The sequence below is a fragment of the Podarcis raffonei genome, chromosome 11, assembly GCF_027172205.1.
Source record: "Podarcis raffonei isolate rPodRaf1 chromosome 11, rPodRaf1.pri, whole genome shotgun sequence".
Classification (NCBI taxonomy): domain Eukaryota; kingdom Metazoa; phylum Chordata; class Lepidosauria; order Squamata; family Lacertidae; genus Podarcis; species Podarcis raffonei.
This window is the reverse complement of record NC_070612.1, coordinates 22370174-22391658: the sequence shown is the minus strand read 5'-3', so window position 1 is coordinate 22391658 and position 21485 is coordinate 22370174. Positions and strand designations below refer to the sequence as shown.

Sequence of the window (21485 nt, the reverse complement as noted above, 5' to 3'; positions counted from 1 at the left end):
ATACTGAAATGTACCTGGAGCAATTCATCTGTAGTAATCTTGATTCAACATAGTAATCCCATTGACTTTTACCAAAGTTCTGTTTGTCTTCTTTCTTGGACAATTTTTAAAAAAAATATTAATATTAAAATTGTGTGATATTAAATATTAAATCTTCTTCTTTATGCTTTCCTCAACAGTGTTTTCGAGCACTTTGCTGCAAAGGGCCTCCACCACCACGACCAGAGTATGACTTGGTTTGCATAGGTCTCACTGGCTCTGGCAAGACTAGTCTACTGTCTCAGCTCTGCAGTGAAAATAGAGATAATATAGTATCGACAACAGGTAAGCTAATGCTTTATGTAACTTCTTAAACTAGATATATCTTTCAAAATTGTGGCAAAACTATTTGGCTTATTTCAAACCAAAGTAAAGTGTGTGTTTAAAGAATGTTTAACATCTTCCATTGGGGTAAATATCTGAATTGTAATTCTGTGCAAATAATATGAAAGTTGCCCATTTGAGTATTTAGTGTCTATCCATTTAGCTGCAGCTTGTTGTGTCCTTTAATAATTCAGATGTGAAGCTGTAGTGATCAAGTATATAGGCAGGATATATTTACTGTATACCAGGAGGCCAGATCTTGTTAGACTACAACTCCCATTATCCCAAATTATTGGCTGTGCTGGGAGTCCAGCATTTGGCTTCCTATGCTGTTTATTTTGCATTTCTCAGCATGCCCCTTAAATAACAACTCAAGGATATTATCTACCTATTATATTTGAACTTGCTGTTCGGTGAAACATCTCTATTTCTTTGCATTAAACCTAAAATATGGATGGCCAAACTACACATCATGTGGAATTCAACATCATGCTATTACAAATGTTTCATCTGCACAAGTATATCAGCTTGCCAAGTGAATCGATCCCTGTTCGCCTCCCCCCTCACACTGTTCTGGGGATTCTTCCTTGAAAGCTGATTTCAAGGTCTGCTGGAGGTGTACAGGTGGAGATGGGAGGAAAGCCCCATTGCACAAGCAGAAATCTTTGTGCAGGGCTTTTGTTGATGGGGTTCATTAGGTGTTTTTAATGTGAAAACAGCTGTTTGTTTTTGGGCAATAGTACAAGAGGAGAAGCTCAAAGCCTTTATCTCTCTTCTTTGGTCCCAATTAAATCCTCTCCATTCCAGGTTGTGATAAGCTGTGAAGGGGGAAACCTGAGAACTTTAAGCCTTTAAGCCTTTTAATTTCCCTTCTGGAGTATATAGCAGTGTTTCTTGGGGGGTTACTTGGACTTAGCTCTGCTGTGGTCCTGATCCAGTCATGTATAAGACACTGCTGGTTTTTCAGAATGAAAGAAAGAAAGAAAGAAAGAAAGAAAGAAAGAAAGACAGACAGACATGGAGTTCCAACATCATGTGTAGTTTGACCCCAAGACAGATTTCATACTAAAGAAGCCCTTCAGTTAATTAGTAGCTGCTGTAGGAATTTTAGTATATTTTCATATTGTGTTTTAAGAATGCTTATCACTGAAGAAAGTTGATGGCGCCCTTCTGTCTATATGATCCAGTACAAATGCAGGGGGTGCGGACTGAGTATTGTATATTTTAACCAAGCCTTTAAAATAGGGAGCTTACTTTACACACAGTCGGGTTTGTTTATTCACATTTGCAGAAATTGACTGGGATGGACAAATAAGATGAAACCACTGGACACGCATGCTCATCTATGGAGGGGCTGCAAAATGGATACATAATATGTGTAATATGTTCAGTGTCCTACATATGTACAGTACAGAAAAGTATTGTGCTTATCAGAACATCTTAATGTTAGAAACTGAGATATGAAAGCTAAGAGCTGAATGGCACCTTAAACCTGGGCTATGGCCGCCAAAACGGAATGTCTAGGCACACATTTTTATAACAAGAATACAAAGCTGAAAATGAACAAACTGCAGCTAAAAACCTATATTAATTTTTCACATGGTCTAGTCCGCCTCTGAAGACTCCAAAAGAAAAAGCCATACTTCCCCTGCCTGCCCCCCTAATATTCTTAAGAGGGTCTCTTCTCCAGTCCTCAGAGCTGGAAGTGAGGAGGCAGAAAAAGGTTCCAGCAGTGGCAGTTTTAATCTGAAATCTTAGGCACAGTACTCCTCCCAGAGCTCAGAAACTGCTTGCATTAATGAAATTCCCCTTTGCAAAATGCGCCTAAAACAATGGGAGTTTTGAACGCTGCAGCTTATGTGTACTGACATATAAATTCTGTCTTTGTTTATTTTGATTTACTTTATTAATGTTGAAAAATCAATATAAATGTTTTGGAGGAGAAGAAAATAGCCTAGGCAGGATTTGAGTCGTAACTTCTGCATTCTTACCGTTTACTGTGTGAAATGTGCACTGTGGCAGTGAGCAATAAAAATAAAATTGGTAGGTAATTGATTATGTTGCCTTGTATACTCATACCCAGGAGAAGATGCAACTTTGGATGCATTTGCAAACTAAAGGGATTCATTCAAAACAATTGAAATAAGTAACCAAAGCTGCTTAATTTTAATGATTTCTGGAGGGTTAGGTATGGAAGCACCAGGAGTGGGTCAAATCTATCCTATAGACTCATAGAGTTGGAAGGGACCCCAAGAGTCATCTAGTGTTACTCAGAGCCAGCAGTGAGGTCCCCTACACATCACTGACTACTCTCTCATCCCATATGGGTAGTAAACTTGTCCTAAAGAAAAACTTGACTACTGCAGAGGCCTGTACATGTAGTCTGCACTCCAGCTGAAGGGTTCCAGGGAAACTGGGAAAGCATCACTGTAGACTGGGTCATTTGGCCCTGATTCTAGGTACTGGGTAGCAGGTGAATGGACTAAAGGAATGTGAGGAAGCAGTGTTTACAGGATTGTCCTCCTGCAGATACCTTTTTAGAGAAGTCCAGCTGCTCCGGTTTAAGGAACTGTTCCTACCTCGCCTGGAGCAGCTGTTTCTAGATTGGCACCTTTCCATCCTTTGTCTTCTGCCACACCCTCACTGCTTCAGGTTTACTGAAATGTATATCCAGTTCTAATCCTAAAAAAAAGTTGTGCCCCAGGTGTCTCTGAAAATATGTAATGATAAATTATTTTTGAGTTTGGGAGGCTCTGAATTTTGCATTTGTACAATTTCTCATTACAGAGAGATTAATTTGATTTCACAGAGTGGTATGAATTGAAAGAATGTGGAGAGATAAACAGAATTGGAAAGCAACTGATAATCTTCCATCAGCCTTTTGAATCCACTGCTGTTGTACCTATTATCTGGATGGAATAAGGATAAACTTTACAATCAGCTAAAATAGAATATGGAAAACAGAATTTGGAAGCGTGTGTCTCCTCTGCTTCCTTTCCAAAAATAAAAAAATTTCCCTAATTCTGTCAAAATTATGCAAAATACTGTTACACTGTTTTATTTTATATAACTATCCTGCTTCTATGATTCATGTTTTGAAGTAATTCTAAATATTTTTGGCAGCAAAATGATTCTCGGAGGAATGGAGGAAAGGGAAGGGCCTGGGATTAGGGAAGGGATTAGGGAGAAGATAACTTTTGAAACCTTGCCCAGGCACTTAAAGATCACAAGAGGTTGAAGGCCCAAAGCAGAGAGGAGTACTACTACTATTAACAAGCATACTGCTTTGGATAGTCTCTGCACTGCAAAAATTACTAACTTTTTTTGTTCTGATTTCAGGTTTTAGCATAAAAGCAGTGCCATTCCAGAATGCCATCTTGAATGTAAAAGAGCTTGGAGGTATAACACTATTAATCAACTGAATATCTGACTGGTAGTTTTCCATTTCTTGGTCTCTCTCTCTTAATGATAATAAATAATACTTTATTTAATACTTAACAAGCACCTGTGACCGCTAGATACTAAGCATAAGCTTAAAGGAGTACAATCTAGAGTGGACATGATGCAGGATGAAAGCAAGGGAAATTCAGAATAGCAGCTGAGGTGCAGAGCTTGCATTTCTACTCCCATAATTTATGTATCTACTTAAAGGGAGGAATTCAACATAGCAATATGGCAGTTCTGTCAGCGCAAGCATTTCAGCTTGCCAGATGGAACGACCCTCTCCCTCCGCCCCCAACATGCTATTCTGAGGGTTCTCCCAGTCAAAGCGGGGAGGAGGGGGGATTCATGTGGTGCTAGCAGAAGACTTTCTGTTGGCTTCTGCTAGTGGGACTCATTAGTTGAACATGGCCTGCAATAGTGATCTGGCTTTTACTTCTGTCTTATGTCGTGTATTGTGCAGAGATGGATTATTGCACCACTGACACTGGTTCAGAAGTAGGACTAGTAAAGCATTAAAAATAATATCCATACAAATGCTGGGAATGTGGTATCTTGAAAGAGTGTGAACGCAGTGTAAGGAATGATAATTTTTGAAACTTTAGCCAAGACAGATCTCTGAGTAGCAAAAAACCTGAGAACCTCCTAATTCATATGAATGGTATTATCAATTTAGGCTGCTGTATTGAAGTACACATTGAAGACATAGTTATTTTACTTCATTTAACAAAATGCAGATACTGCTTGAGTGTAGTAAAACCTATAAGTACAGTGGTACCTCGGGTTAAGTACTTAATTCGTTCCGGAGATCCGTTCTTAACCTGAAACTGTTCTTAACCTGAAGCACCACTTTAGCTAATGGGGCCTGCCGCGCCGCCGGAGCCTGATTTCTATTCTTATCCTGAAGCAAAGTTCTTAATCTGAAGCACTATTTCTGGGTTAGTGGAGTCTGTAACCTGAAGCGTATGTAACCCGAGGTACCACTGTTCAATTTAATGATCAATTAAAAACAGTTAAAAACAATAAAAAACACTTAAACATAATTTAAAATAACAGTAAAAAAAAGATTAAAACATGTCAACACATATGAGTCTGGATAGGCTTACCTAAACAAAAATGTTTTAAGCACCCCAAAAGTGGTGCAGTGAAGATGCCTGCCTGATGCCAATAGACAGGGAGTTCCCAAGTGTAGGTGCTACCACACTAAAACTGCAATTTATTACAGCTGCAATTACTTACATCTACTAAGCAGACTCTAGCCAAGATACTAATCCACAATTATTAAATCTCCATACCCTGGTACCTCAGTTGTTGAATGTAATCCATTCCGGAAGACAGTTCGACTTCCGAAATGTTCGACAACTGAGGCGCAAAGGAAGGTCGGCAAAGTCAATGGAGAAAAAAGAAAAAAACCACAGCGGAAGCTGTTCAACTTCCAAGGCGCATTCAAAAATGGAAGCAATTACTTCTGGGTTTTCGGCGTTCGGGTTCCGAAATGTTAGGCTTCCGAGACACTTGAAAACTGAGGTACCACTGTATCCATTTTTTTTTTTTTACAGAAAACAATTCTGTATGGTGATGCCTCTTTAATGGAAGTATTGCTCTTAAAAGTAGCTAATGATGAAATTCTTCCCATTTGGCGATATTGCTGAAGTGGCCAATGGCCCATCTAGTCCAGCATTCTGTTTTCACAGCGGCCAACCAGATGCTTGTGAGAACCCTGCAAGCAGGATATGAGTGCAACAGCAGTCTGCCACGCGTGATTCCCAGGAACAGAGGCATACTTCCTCTGACAGTGGTGGTAGAACATAATAATCATGGCCGCCAGTGGCCTCAGATAAAGGAGGAAGCTGTCCAAGGCTGCTGTCTAAGTATTTATTTATTTATTTCATCCATATACTCATGGAACAACTCAAGAAAGCTTATTGGGAACCAAAGGGGAAAAAACAACGAACTGTTTAGTTTGCCAGTAGTATCTGCCTATTCCTGAACTGAGAATCTTCTATGAACTGTGTCTGAAGTATTGGATGTGATACTGGTTCGAAATCCAGTAATTTTCCCAAGACTGAGTTGCTTATGAATGGAAATCTGAAATGAAACTCTAAATAGGAAGGGAGAGGCGAGTAGAATATTGATAGAAATCAGGACATATTACGTCTCTGGCAAAATATGTTTGCTGTATTCAATTCCAAAGCAACTTTACTTCTGTGGCTATTACAAAAGGCAAATCTTTAAAATTTTAAACTTATTTAATAAGGATATATTTACCTATACGAAATTCTAGCATGTTGGTTTCTGATCATCCTATTGATCATCATGTTAATGACCTCTTTTATGCATTGAGTGTGGCTCCAGAAAAATCAAAAACTTTATTTTCAATTTTACATTTTGAGGAGACTCACTGCATGGGATTAAATTGGTCAGCTGCTAATCTATCTGTTAAATGCTGACATAAATTGCCGATGAAAAAGATTGCTTGAGAAACATGACTCTTCTCTTTTTTCCTTTGAAGAAAAAGTTGCTGTTTTATTTAAACAGAACTCTCATTTATGTAAGGCTTGCAGTCTGCTTTTATTTTTGCCGGACGCTGACAGCCTTCTATGAGGACATTGGGTTAGTGCCCAATATGGTGCTTAGCAGTTGCATAAGGGCAAAATTTCTGAGTTGGAACAGACAACTTGTCCTGTCAGTTCATTATCTGAGTAACAGACAGCTGGAGATGTTTCAGGGGAAAGTAAAAATGAATGGAAAAACAAAAGGCAAATTCACTTACCCTTTTTAGTCCTAGGGTTGATAAAGTGCTATTGGATGATGATTTGCAAGTTCTATTCTCTCTAGACCAGCTGAAGTTCTTGCAGTCCGGATAAAAAGGGGCTCTGCAGAATAAGTAGCCTTTAAAGGAGCTGTACGAAGGGTTAAATGCCATTTGAAGAAAAAAAATATTTCTTAAGTGGTAGGTGGCATTGAATCTGTGAAGACCTCTGGCAGGAATTATGAGAATAGTAGTGGAGTGTCTGGTAAGGAAGGCAGGGACCAGTCCAAAAGAGAGTTAAAAGTGTTAAAAAACCAATAATATTTGTAAATCGGGAAGTGAAGCCATTAAATAGAGCAGAGAGGTATTAGGATGAATGTCCTACAGAGAGATGAAGGTATTGTGGTGAAAGTAAAGAATTATTATTACTTACATATTTTTATCCAACTTTTAAAAAATTTGCAAAACAGGTAACAATTAAAATAGCAAAAGTAAAGCCAGAAAGCAGTAGCCATTTTGGTATTAGGAACAGAGAAGATTGGCCATGTTTTAAAGACCAAAATATGTCCCATTAAGTTGATAACACTTTACTGAGAGTGTAAAAGGTTAAAATATGAACATGAGTAGGAGCAGAGATTGACTTTACTTATTTTTATATACAAGCTATGGAATTAGTTATTAATTATTAAATTTGCATACCGCCCTTTATCTGAAGATCTCAGGGCGGTTCACAGCACAAAATAGTTAATTTTTTTAATGAGTACTTAATCTTATTGTTCTTTTTGGTCTGACAACATTTCTGTTTTTGTTTTGTTTTTAATTATCATTAAAGGAGCTGACAATATTAGGAAGTACTGGAGTCGTTACTACCAAGGATCCCAAGGAGTAATATTTGTATTAGACAGTGCCTCTTCAGAAGATGATTTAGAAATTGCTAGAAATGAACTGCACTCTGCGCTTCAGCATCCACAGTTATGCACTTTGCCATTTTTAATATTGGCCAATCATCAGGACAAGCCAGCAGCTCGTTCAGTACAAGAGGTATGTTTAACACAGCAAGGTCTTATATGCTCCTAGTCATTTGCTGTGATGGGAAGTGAGTGTGTGTGTGTGTGTGTGTGAGAGAGAGAGAGAGAGAGAGAGAGAGCGAGAGAGAGCGTGCACACAGACACACACTCTGCACATGGACCTTTTGTGTGATGTGCAGGACCTGTAAGGGTTTGATGAATTCTTCTTTCAACGCATATCTTGCTTAAGGGGAAAATGATGCTTTTAACTGACTTTACCGAAAGCTATTGAAAGTGCCTGCCTGCCTGCATTGTTTATTTGTTTGTTTTTTAATCTGGGATTTTTTTTTGCTGTTAGTTTAATCTTGTTTTCATTTTTTGAACAGCCTTAGCACTCTCTGTCCTCCAATGCGTGAAGCTCCCAGCAATATACACACTTCTGTATAAAAGCTTTTCATGTTTACTCTCATGCTAATGGTTAGCGGTTAAATTGCAGTTCCTGCTCCTAACATTTTAAAAATTTAGCACAGATTTCCAACTCCAGGAGGGTGAGGGTTAATCTTGTTTATAATATGGTTACTGTGAGGAATGGGCAAAACTGTGCATTTGTAATTATGGTTCCATAATTTGGGTCTACACTGAATGTTTGATCGTGGCCATCAGCCTGATAAATGGTAGGATTTTCAACAGGTGTTCATTCCCAAATTGCAGTGGAAGGAACATAAGTGAACCAGCTCTCTCAAGTACCCTAGAGTTAGACCTGTTAAAGGTGAGCTCTAGGACCTTGAATTTAGCCTGGAAACAAATGAGCAAGCAGCAAGGCTCACATAATACTTGTTTTATGCACTTCCTGCAGCTAACACCAAACATTAACCTAGCTGTCAAATTCTGGGCCAATTGAAATTTCCAAAACCAGAACAAACTATCACAGATTAAACCTGCTCTACATTTGTGTAGCTTCATGCAACTGATGAAGTGGTACTGTAGTCCATGAGAAGTTAATCTGCAACAATAAACCTGTTAGTGTTTGTACTTCCCCATTTCTTTCTTTCTTCTTTTTTTTGGGGTGGGGGTATCCTTCACTAATATGAAAAGTTCACAAAAGTAAGTACATGTGTCAGTGTCATAGCTCAGTGGAAGAACATACGCTTTGCATGCAGAAAGCCCGGAGTTAATTCTCTTACATCTCCATGTAGGGCTGGAAAAGACACTTGTCTGAATCCCTGGAGAGATACTGCCAGTTCGATGGACTAATGGTCTAACTCAATGTAAGGCATCTTCTTAGATCTCAGATTAGCTTTTTAAAAGAGTTGACTCATTGTAGACTTAATCCTTTCACAGAAGAAGAAAGACAAAAAGCTAATCAAATAAGAGTTACACTTCTAGTTAAGGAGACAAATGAAGCCTAGGTGTTCATTAGTTTCTAGCAGTAGGAAAATCAATTTTCTGTGCTTAATGCAAAATGGCGCTCACTAAATTATGCATTTATTGAAAGAGGGATTTAGTGCTGTCTTGTCAAAATACGTGGTCTTTCTTTTTGACATTTCTGGTGTGGTGGTGGTGGTGGTGGTGGTGGTGGTGTTGAAGCTAGGAGAGTGCAACAGTTGATGGGGATATGTGAATTCAGAAGCCCATACCTTTGCATGCACCTGAATGGGATCCTTTGGCATGCAATGCTGATTTCATTATTTAGGTAGATTCCTATTGATGAAGCAGTTCTTAAAGTATCCAGGTCCTAGGCTGTTTAGGAATTTAAAGGTCAACATTATATCCTCTCTTTACTATATATGCATTGGGTGGCCTATTTCTCAGATATGGTTATCTATCTTTAATATAGTGATAATAGTGACAGTGGTACCTTGAAGGGCAATCTTGAAGACCACAGAGCATTTTTCAATCTGAAATGTTGTATGAATGCTGATTAGTAGTTCCAAAACCCTTTTGCCTAAAACTATGCAAGAGCCAAGAAGATTCTGCAACAGCTGTTAGTGATATTGACTTGTGGGAGGTATACTGTACGTTTTCCAAATATGAAGCTTTTTAAGCAAATATTTTTCTTTATATATGGCATTTTTTAAAATAGCATTGTACAGATTATTTATCCAACCCATTAAGAAGAAAAACACATGTAACTTAATTTGCAAACCAAGGAATCAGATCCATAATTTTTGGTAATGTTACTTGCTTATGTGAAAAGCAATGTACATGTATCCATACCCTTAAAGTATGTTAAAAACTTGAGAATTTTTATAGCTTCTCTATTCTATGGCTTCCCTTCTTTTTTTGGTAAAGTTTATTATTATTATTTCATTTTATAATATATATAAAACATATATAACAATTATGACTACAGAAATAAATTAAAAGATGAAAAACAAAGCTATAAAATAGGCATGTAGAACAAGTGGTTTCATATGAGTTAGAATAACAAGGTCTATGTAAAGACTGTCAACTTTATCGAATCATCAAGTATAGTTCCAATTTTGCCAGGCTTGTGAAGAAAGTTGTCTTGAAAATGATGGTCAGCTACTTATGTCATAAAGAAATGCAAAAACATTTAAAAAGTCTCTGGAGGTTCTAGTCCCTGTCAAAATTTCAAATTAGGTGTGATTTTTTAAATTATAGGTATATTCCAGAGTGGGTGGTACCAAATGCCCAGTGTAAGATTGTGGCTTTATTCCATTGGTTTGCATGCTGCCAAGATGATATAGAATTCCAATTCTTTTGACAGTATATTTACATTGATGTCTTCCTGTTTTAGCATTGAACATTATGCTTTCTTATTTGATCATCTTAAGAAATTAAGTTAATGTTTAGAAATGTGCTGCTTCTTCTAAACATATGATTTATACAGTAGGCAAATCACAGAGAAAAACTCCTTTAGGGATCATATTTAATATCCAGTAAGCCAATTTAGACACTGAGGAAGCGGGGATTTAAAGAAGCATGACTTGCTCACTGTTTGTTACCTGTAGTTGTAATGTAATATCCTAAGTTGGAATTTCCTTGCTTATCCAGAATGATCTGCATGTTCAAAATCTCTGGAACATGATGAACTTCCTGCATTGAGAAGTCCCTCCTTCAGAGGTTAATATTAGAAACAGGACTTCAGAGATATGCTTCCAAATATGCTCTGTCCCTTGGGCCTACGAGTAAACTTTGCCAAATTTGAGGCTATGTGCTTCAACACTCCCCTTCCAAAAAGAATTCACCAACATCTCAAAGATAAAACTCTGCCGTATCCAGTAGATACCTAGGGTACAAATAACCAGAAACCTCAGCAAACTTGTTGTTGTTGTTTAGTCATGTCTGACTTTTCGTGACCCCATGGAGCAGAGCACGCCAGGCACTCCTGTCTTCCACTGCCTCCCGCAGCTTGGTCAGACTCATGTTTGTAGCTTCGAGAACACTGTCCAACCATATCGTCCTCTGTCGTCCCCTTCTTCTTGTGCCCTCCATCTTTCCCAACATCAGGGTCTTTTCCAGGGAGTCTTCTCTTCTCATGAGGTGGCCAAAGTATTGGAGCCTCAGCTTCACGATCTGTCCTTCCAGTGAGCACTCAGGGCTAATTTCCTTAAGAATGGATGCATTTTATCTTCTTGCAGTCCATGGGACACTGCCTTGCCGTGGCGAAGGGGCTTGAATAACTCAGAGAAGCTATGAGCTATGCTGTGCAGGGCCACCCAAGATGGACAGGTCATAGTGGAGAGTTTTGACCAAACGTGATCCACCTGGAGCAGCAACTGGCAAGCCACTCCAGTATCCCTGCCAAGAAAACTCCATGGACAAAGGCAACAAACTATACCACCACAATTATAAACCCTATGGTGACAAATTCACAAAGACCTGAAGAAATGGAGTAATCCTAACTTCACTGTCTCAGCTAAAATAGCCATGATCAAAATGATCAACCTTCCAAAATTAACCTACTTATTTCAAACCCTTCCAATCTGGATTCTACCAACCCAATGCTGCAAGTGGCAGAAAAAACTACACTTGTTTATCTTCTCACACAAAAAGCCAAGAATAAGCCCCAAGCACCTGCACCTCCTCACCTCAGAAGGAGGATGGGGAATCCCCAACACCGAACTATACTACATCGCCAACCAAGTGTACCACATAATCCCATACATTCTAGAAGATGAGACAAAACAATAGATACGTTGGAGAGAGACATAATCAAAAATACTCCCACAACAGCATACTCTTTCCTCTAAAACATCCAGAACTGGCCCTATTGAACATCTTCCAAGATAACAATGCCCACTCACACTATAAAGATATCATAACCTACCTACTCTCAGCAGCCAGAAACATCATAGCCGGACACTGGAGGGATCTGTCAGGAATAAACATGGAACACTGGTATCAAGTAGTATGGGAAACAGCCTTACTAGAAAAGCTAACCAATAGACTGAAACTGACATGGGGAGAAAGAGAAGAGGACGCCTTCACTCCAGTATGGCTCCTCTTTATCACATACACAAGACAACAAGACAACCACACGAACCCACCAACAGCATATGATTCAATATGGCTAACTTGACCCAACAATCTGCGCCCCCCCCCACACAAACAAATCCCACTGCAGCCAACCAAAGATAATCAACCACGCCCTAGGCCACCCCAACCTCTCTCGCCAAGAAAGAAACATAAGAAGTAAATAGAAAGAGAACCTACCCAAGTGACACTTACACAAAAACCCCACGCAAACACTAAGTAAAAGCACATAAGCTTTACCACCCCACTCCTCTCTCCCGTCCCCACTCTTTTCTTCCCAACCGTATATTGTATATAACACCAGTGTCTCACAACAAATCCAAGTGATCTGTAGAAAACGCAACCTGAAGAAAGAGACAATGCATGTGCTTCAGTAAGCGAGGAAAATCTTTAAGAAAAAATATTTAAAAAAGAAAAAAGAATGTGTTCTGTCCCCATTTGTCCCAGTGTGGGTTTTCATATGTGGATGTCACCACTCTGTTGTTAGAACCCAGATGGGAGCAGCCTAAAGCCATTTTAATAATCAAGAAAGCCTTTATTTACACAAAACCCTGCTGTTCATCAGTGTATGTTGTATCTTCTCTTCAGTAAATTAAGTTCCTGCTTTCAATCCTGATACATTATTGAACAAGCTGTTTTTTAAATAGATTGAGAAACCCCAGTGCTTCTTAAGGGTGACTGAGAAGCAGCAGCCTCTTGGGTCAAATCAGTTTGGCTTTGGTTTATTAATTTGGGAAAAAAGAGAAAATCTTTCCAGTCTTAGCGGCAAGCCTTACCTATTTTCTTGGCATCCAAATAGTTCAGTTGATGGGGATGTATGATGAGCAAAGTGTAGACTCTTTCCCAGTTAATTAAGCATTCCATTTTCTGCTAATTACTATAATGCTGCCTTTGTTTTGAATGGCGTCCAGGAACCTTTGTCTGAATGGTTCTATAATGCTGTCTAGGAAGCTCTTATAGATACCCATTGAAAATGTACTCCATTGAAAACCCATCTGGGCCTTGTGCTTCCCCTCTTTTTAATTGCCTGCTCAGACTTTTTTTCCTTGTCGACTCACAGTTTTGTGTGTGTGGCAAGCTAGTCCATTCTGTGGAGTTTGATTTTTATCTAGGTGTTCTCTTGTGGGCTTTGTGATGGGTTTTTGTTTTTTGCCTACAGAGGCTTGTTGGTTGTTGGACCTGATGATAAGATTTGCTAGAGTTTGACACACACATTTGTTAACACATTTGTTAACTTCTGTTTCAGTGTATCTGAAGAAGTGTGCATGCACACGAAAGCTCATACCAAGAACTAACTTAGTTGGTCTTTAAGGTGCTACTGGAAGGAAATTTTTTTGTTTTGTTTTGACTATGGCAGACCAACACGGCTACCTTTCTGTAACATTTGTTAACCGTTTGCCTTCTTTGTTACCCTTGCATTTACCTTTTGCACATATTTGAGGATTTTCCTGTGATAATAATGCAAACTAAGTCTGTTTTAGTCAACCTCTTTGTTGCATTTTGGTGTAAATAAATGTGAAGCACCATGCCTTTCCTCCATCCCAGACAACTATGTAGTGAAGAGTATCAGAGTAGGAAGTCAGTTACAACCCTGGTATCATCATCCTAACTCAACAGGAGTCTTAAGCCCAGTGGCAAGACTTTGAATTCCCTAGGCCAAGATAAACTACTTAGCAATTCCCTTCATTCATATTCCTTATGCAGCCCTGACTACACCCAAATGCTACACCCTTGATGTCTTGCTGGATCAGCTTACTGTGCCATGTGAGGCTCCTGGAAATCAGCAACCTTCTGTTTTAAACAAGTTGTTGGACTAGTATTACAGACAATTGAATATAATACGAATTTTGGGCAGGGTGCTTCTGAAACTGTTGGTTTTAAGAGGTTATCTGTACTTACACAGTACAATATTTAATGAAGCTTTCACTTCAGGAAAAAATAACAGTTCTAACACAAAGTAGCTGCCAGATTTTGTCTGTCATATCCTGGATGAGTTCAAGGTTCTAAACCAGGGATGGGAAACCTGTGGCTCTCCAGAACTTATTGGACTACATGTAATTCCCATCTTCCCTCACCATTGATTATGCTGCCTGGTGCAGATCTGGAAGGCTACCCCTGCTCTAAACCACTGGTAGAGTCAGAGTAGCTTATAGAGGCAATAAGACTTGTCCAAATGAAGAGAACCATAAAACCCACAAACGTTGGCAAGAAAAATGTGGAAAGAGACAGTAAGGGATGCTGAAAAAGAATTTGATGGACACATTGCTAAAAACATTAAGATGAACAACAAGAAGTTATTTAAATTTATCAATAGCAGGAAGCCATCTAGGGAGGTGGTTGGGACCCTTGAAAGATTTAGGGCAGATCCCAGTGCCTGAACTAACCTTTGTAGAAGGGAAGTCTTAGGAACTGAGGCAGATAGTGGTGACAATAGATGAAGTTCTATGCTTATTAGAGAAAATAAAAACTTACAATTTGATGGGTCCAGTTGACACCCACCCAAGAGTTACAAGAAGTCAAGTAGCAGACTGTTAGATTGGCTCAAAGAAAAGGCAGTGACCTGGAAAGCCAGGACCTGTGGAAATGGTGATGAAGACATGGAACTGGATAGTGAGGGGCCAAGAGGAAAGTGGGTCTGTATTTTTCCAAACATAGGGCCTAAGGACATAATGGGATGTGTGGGCTAGTTTCATAAGACATTTAGAATCTTCTGTTAGTTGACTACTTCGTAGTTCAGTACTTAAAATGCCTTGCCCCCTACCCTTCCTGGTATGCTGCAATTACCAATTGGTTCAAAACAATTTTGGTATTTAAATGTCATTATACCCAAACAGTTAAATATACCTTAGCAAGCTAATTTTATATCCCTTATAAAGCAAACTTAAAAACAATAAAAAGTTGGCAAAAACGATCAATTTAAGGGGGAAACAGCAATAATTAAAATGCATTATTTATCAAGAAGGCTATATCTTTTCCAGAGATTTCCATTTTTTATTTCCAATAGAGCATTACACTATTGCCTAAAAATAATTGAAGGTTAAATATTTCAGCAATGGGTGAGGGGAGATAATGAATTTTTTTAAAAAACAGTTATAAAAGTCAAAACGTAAAAGGGGTTAGGTTATCCCCAGTGCTATTTTTTAAGAAGGAGAGGTGCCAGAACTCACCATGAATGCCTTTTCTTATACAGTGGTACCTCGGGTTACATACGCTTCAGGTTACACACGATTCAGGTTACAGACTCCACTAACCCAGAAATATTACTTCGGGTGAAGAACTTTGCTTCAGGATGAGAACAGAAATTGCATGGCGGCGGCACAACAGCAGCAGGAGGACCCATTAGCTAAAATGGTGCTTCAGGTTAAGCACAGTTTCAGGTAAGTACGGACCTCCAGAACGAATTAAGTTCTTAACCCGAGGCACCACTGTAAAGGCAATGGCATCCACTTGAGAGGTGCCGGAACTAATCAGGTGATTAGCTGTGGGAGGAGCTTATCAGAGCTTGCAGGGCAGCAGCTGAAGAAAAAGGGTTTTCTTGTGTGTGTTTCTTGTGGCTGATTAGCTGGTCTCCCTGTGGAAAGGTCAGAGGGGGCAGGGTTTCTGTTGAGGCAGGTGATTAGCTGTGGGAGGAGCTTATCAGAGCTTGCAGGGTTTGATACATCTTTTAGATTTAGGAGAACTAGTCTCAAACGTTTGTTGGGGGAGACCTAGGTTTTTTGTGTGGGGGATTTATTTGTCCTGTCTTCACGCTTTTTATGATGGAGGACCGCTGTAGTCACCCTCAACGACACGTTCTCAAGATGGAGGGTGAGGGAACAGCTGCAGTCGCCTGCGGTTCCTGCGCAATGTTTGCCATCTTGCCAGAGGTTGCAGGCAGCTTTACCTGCAGCAATTGCATGTTGATTGCCCTCTTAAAAGACAAAGTCCTACAACTGGAGGAACGTGTAGCTACGCTCCAAAGAATTAGAGAGCTGGAGCTCTTCTTGGAAGCAACAGAGCACGCCGTCTCCACCAAGGAGGAGACAGGGGACTCCCCTGAGAAGGAGGCTAGTTCACCAATACAGGAGCCAGATATATGGAGAAACGTGACTCAAAGAAGTAGGAGGCCCAGGGTTCGCTCTGATTGTTTAGAAATACACAATCGCTTTGAGGTCCTCTCCCCTAGCATGGAAGACGAAGAGCAGACTCCATTTGAGGATCTCTCCCTCATTACAGTCGATCAGGTATATGAAGACGAGCAGCAAAGTCAGTCCTCAGGGAATGTGCAGGCGACCTTGGAACGGACAGCTCATGGAAGAACCCCGACCAGACCTAAGAGGAGGCGTGTAGTGGTGATAGGGGATTCCCTACTGAGGGGAACAGAAGCAGTGATCTGTGGGCCTGACAAGATGTCTCGGGAAGTGTGCTGTCTCCCCGGGGCTAAGATCCAAGATGTAACTGAACGACTGCACCTCACAACGGTTGGGAGGAATGTTTTTGCAAAAAATTTCAGAAACCTCATCAGGAGGGCTTTAAACTGACTAATGTGGGGGAGGGAGACAGTGCTCCTGAAGGTAGGAGTCTATCAATTGATGAAGATGATCATCCAAATGTCATAGACCGAATGGAGCAAACAGCACGCAGACCTAGTGGTGGGAGGAAAAAATCCTTAAATATGAGACACGGGGGAATGATTAATGGACTTCAATGTCTGTACACTAATGCGCAAAGCATGGGAAATAAACAAGATGAGCTTGAGCTCTTGGTACAGCAAACTAAATATGACATAATAGGCATCACTGAAACCTGGTGGGATAAGTCCCACGATTGGAATGTAATAATGGAGGGATACAATCTATTTCAGAGAAACAGACCAGACAAGAAAGGAGGAGGAGTGGCGTTATATGTCAGGGATGTGTATACCTGTGAATAGATCCAAGATTTAGAACCTCAAAGCCAAAGTGAGAGCATTTGGGTCAAAATTAAGGCAGAGAAGAATAACAGTGACCTCATTGTGGGAGTTTACTATAGATCCCCAAGCCAAACGGAGGACATAGATGATGCCTTCCTGGAACAGATGGCCAAGCATGCAAAAGGAAGGGAGATAGTAGTAATGGGAGACTTCAATTACCCGGATATTTGTTGGATGTCAAACTCAGCCAAGAACATAAGGTCAAACAGATTCCTCACTGGCCTTGCAGACAACTTCGTTGTCCAGAAAGTGGGAGAAGCAACAAGGGGAACAGCCATTTTAGATCTGGTCCTAACCAATGTTGATGACCTGGTTAGTGGGGTAGAAGTGGAAGGATCATTAGGCGCGAGTGATCATGCTCTTCTGAAGTTTACTATACAGCGGAAAGGAGCAGCCAAGCATACTAGGACTCAATTTCTTGACTTTAAGAAAGCCGACTTCATAAAACTTAGGGAAGTGCTGGGTGAGATCCCATGGACAGTAATACTAAAAGGAAAGGGAGTTCATGATGGCTGGGAGTTTGTTAAGAGGGAGATAGTAAAAGCACAACTTCAGGCAATACCAATGAGACGGAAACATGGAAGGTGCCTAAAGAAGCCAGGGTGGCTATCTAAAGAACTTTTAACTGAGTTAGGATTTAAAAAGGATGTGTACAAAAAATGGAAAAGGGGGGAACAACCAAAGAGGAATTCAAACAAATAGCCAGCACGTGTAGACACAAAGTCAGAAAAGCTAAAGCACAGAATGAACTCAGGCTTGCTAGAGAGGTTAAAAGCAACAAAAAAGGCTTTTATGGGTATGTTCATAGCAAAAGGAAGAACAAAGAAACAGTGGGGTCACTCAGAGGAGAAGATGGTGAAATGCAAACAGGGGACACAGAAAGGGCTGAACTCCTCAATGCCTTCTTTGCCTCAGTCTTCTCCGATAAAGAAAACAATGCCCGACCTGAAGAATTTGGAGCAAATGATTCAGCAGAGGAAACACAGCCCAGAATAACTAAGGAGATAGTACAAGAATACTTGGCTAGTTTAGATGTATTCAAGTCTCCAGGGCCAGATGAACTGCATCCAAGAGTATTAAAAGAACTGGCAGATGTGATCTCAGAACCACTGGCAGTCATCTTTGAGAATTCCTGGAGAACAGGTGAAGTCCCGGCAGACTGGAGGAGGGCAAACGTTGTCCCTATTTTCGAAAAGGGGAAAAGAGAGGACCCAAATAATTACCGCCCAGTCAGTCTGACATCAATACCAGGGAAGATTCTGGAGCAGATCATTAAGCAAACAGTCTGTGAGCACCTAGAAAGGAATGCTGTGATCACCAATAGTCAGCATGGATTTCTGAAAAATAAGTCATGTCAGACTAACCTGATCTCGTTTTTTGACAGAATTACAAGCCTGGTAGATGAAGGGAACGCAGTGGATGTAGCCTACCTTGATTTCAGCAAGGCATTTGACAAGGTGCCCCATGATATTCTTGTAAAGAAGCTGGTAAAATGCGGTCTTGACTATGCTACCACTCAGTGGATTTGCAACTGGCTGACTGACCGAACCCAAAGGGTGCTCATCAATGGTTCCTCTTCATCCTGGAGAAGAGTGACTAGTGGGGTGCCACAGGGTTCTGTCTTGGGCCCGGTCTTATTCAACATCTTTATCAACGACTTGGATGATGGACTCAAGGGCATCCTGATCAAATTTGCAGATTACACCAAACTGGGAGGGGTGGCTAACACCCCAGAGGACAGGATCACACTTCAAAACGACCTTGACAGATTAGAGAACTGGGCCAAAACAAACAAGATGAATTTTAACAGGGAGAAATGTAAAGTATTGCACTTGGGCAAAAAAAATGAGAGGCACAAATACAAGATGGGTGACACCTGGCTTGAGAGCAGTACATGTGAAAAGGATCTAGGAGTCTTGGTTGACCACAAACTTGACATGAGCCAACAGTGTGACGCGGCAGCTAAAAAAGCCAATGCAATTCTGGGCTGCATCAATAGGAGTATAGCATCTAGATCAAGGGAAGTAATAGTGCCACTGTATTCTGCTCTGGTCAGACCTCACCTGGAGTACTGTGTCCAGTTCTGGGCACCACAGTTCAAGAAGGACACTGACAAACTGGAACGTGTCCAGGGAGGGCAACCAAAATGGTCAAAGGCCTGGAAACGATGCCTTATGAGGAACGGCTAAGGGAGCTGGGCATGTTTAGCCTGGAGAAGAGGAGGTTAAGGGGTGATATGATAGCCATGTTCAAATATATAAAAGGATGTCACATAGAGGAGGGAGAAAGGTTTTCTGCTGCTCCAGAGAAGCGGACACGGAGCAATGGATCCAAACTACAAGAAAGAAGATTCCACCTAAATATTAGGAAGAACTTCCTGATAGTAAGAGCTGTTCGACAGTGGAATTTGCTGCCAAGGAGTGTTGTGGAGTCTCCTTCTTTGGAGGTCTTTAAGCAGAGGCTTGACAACCATATGTCAGGAGTGCTCTGATGGTGTTTCCTGCTTGGCAGGGGGTTGGACTCGATGGCCCTTGTGGTCTCTTCCAACTCTATGATTCCATGATTCTGAGTTTCAATGAGTTCCAGCTCATTGAAAAGTCCTGGTTATCCCCAATATCCGTTTGTTACAAGGCAGATCAGTTAACAAATACAGTGGTACCTCTGGTTAAGAACTTAATTCGTTCCGGAGGTCAGTTCTTAATCTGAAACTGTTCTTAACCTGAGGTACCACTTTAGCTAATGGGTCCTCCCGCTGCCACCGTGCGATTTCTGTTCTTACCCTGAAGCAAAGTTCTTAACCCGCGGTACTATTTCTGGGTTAGCGGAGTCTGTAACCTGAAGCACCTGTAACCTGAAGCGTCTGTAACCCAAGATACTACTGTACCATTAGTAAAGAAAGCAAATGTTTAAAGCATGGATCAGTATAGAAAATGATAGTCAAGTTGGAATCCTTGTAGCAGCAACTTGTTGTCTTAATAAAAATCTTAAGGACCTACAAAGTCCTTTCTTAAGAACGATTACAATATCCAAACCTAGATGGAAGTAACCAATTCCTATTTTCTTTCTTGCTTTTTATCATCCACTTTGCTATAGTTAGAATAGTTTTTTTTGAGGGTGACTAAAGGAATTATGTTGGATTAGGGATTTTTACAATAATGGCCAGCCTGAAACAGAACCTGAAATCTGAAGAATTTTAATGAAAAAGAGCATACATTTAGGTAGGTAAGTCCCTTTATTTAGTAAAGGATATTATTAAATGGTAAGTAAATGCTGGTGCTTCAAGAAAATATAAAGGTACATATTTCCACTTATTGTGAGATACTTCTTCAGTGTCAGCCTTTTGGGAGATGGTGCTCCTAGAAAAAGACTCAATAACTAAACAAGAATAGCATTAGCATTACTGGATGAGCCAAATGAGGTTGATTTGGTTAAATAATTGATTAGATCTTCCTACCTATGCTACCTACATACCAGCAAGTTTATTATAAGAAAATGGAAATATTTAGAGGGGTTAAATAAGAATTTATTATACAGTCAAATCTGGTCCCTAGGAATTGCCAAAAGATTAACTTAAAAATTAAGATATGCTATGGGGCAAACAAACAAAAGATACATTTCCAACTACACGGCAAAAATCTGTTTTATATATAAATGATGGTAACAATGTTTGGATGCATCCTGTGGCGTATGCTACTATTTGGAATTCTTAGCAACTTTTCAGCTTCAAGTGAAAAATATCATAAGACCTCGAGGACAACAACTTGATATTTATAAACAGAGCAAATCTTTAGAAAAGAAGAAAAAATGACATGTTGCCACCCCCAATATCAATAGTAAAGGTTATTTGCCCAAAGGATCCTTCTGCTTTTGTATGTATGTTTAGTTTTAATTTTAATATATATATGGTATTCTTGTACACCATGGGTGGCTTTGCCACACTGGAGAAGCCACTCATGGTGAGAAGATAGCATGTTCAGCACTGCATTTTGCGATCCATTGAGACCTGAATGCAGCTGTGGCAGTTCTTCTTGCAGGCCATTTCCTCACCCTTCTCCTGTTCAGAGGGCATTTTAAAAACCGACCAGCTTTTTCTGTTAAGCAGGTTTAGCTTTTGCTGAAACAAGTTGTTTTGCAGGCCTGTATTTTGGCTACAGCCATTCTATCTAAAGGGCCCCCGTGACATGGGATTCTTCAGGGTGTACACGAATTCAAGAGGTATTGACATGATCATGCAAATTCAGCATTTATGAAGAAAAGAAATAAAATTTAAAAAGCTGTTACTGCAGTCCCAGAAGGATCAAGTGCATATGTATGGGAAATATGTGGAAATTAGTTACGGAACATTGAGGTTCAGCAATGTAATGAAATATTGCAAGAGTTCTGGCCAGGGCCTGTCCTAAGGCTGTCATCCTGGCAACTTTATAAATATAGTGCATTCCACTTACACTGGAAATGTATGTGATATACTGCT

At 40.1% G+C, this 21485-nt stretch overlaps 1 protein-coding gene across 7 annotated transcripts in view; it reads left to right on the top strand.

Annotated features, from left to right (window-relative positions):
* Positions 1-21485, top strand: part of ARL15 (ADP ribosylation factor like GTPase 15) — a 191428-nt gene that overhangs the window by 94892 nt on the left and 75051 nt on the right. For 5 of the 7 annotated variants that reach the window (XM_053408377.1, XM_053408374.1, XM_053408378.1 and 2 more), the window contains 3 exons: positions 180-324; positions 3703-3762; positions 7389-7597. In XM_053408377.1, the coding sequence (XP_053264352.1) occupies positions 180-324; positions 3703-3762; positions 7389-7597 (414 nt within the window). Of the gene's footprint in view, positions 1-179; positions 325-3702; positions 3763-7388; positions 7598-8759; positions 8832-21485 lie in introns of all 7 variants that reach the window. The other 2 variants (XM_053408380.1, XM_053408379.1) reach the window with 2 other exon arrangements.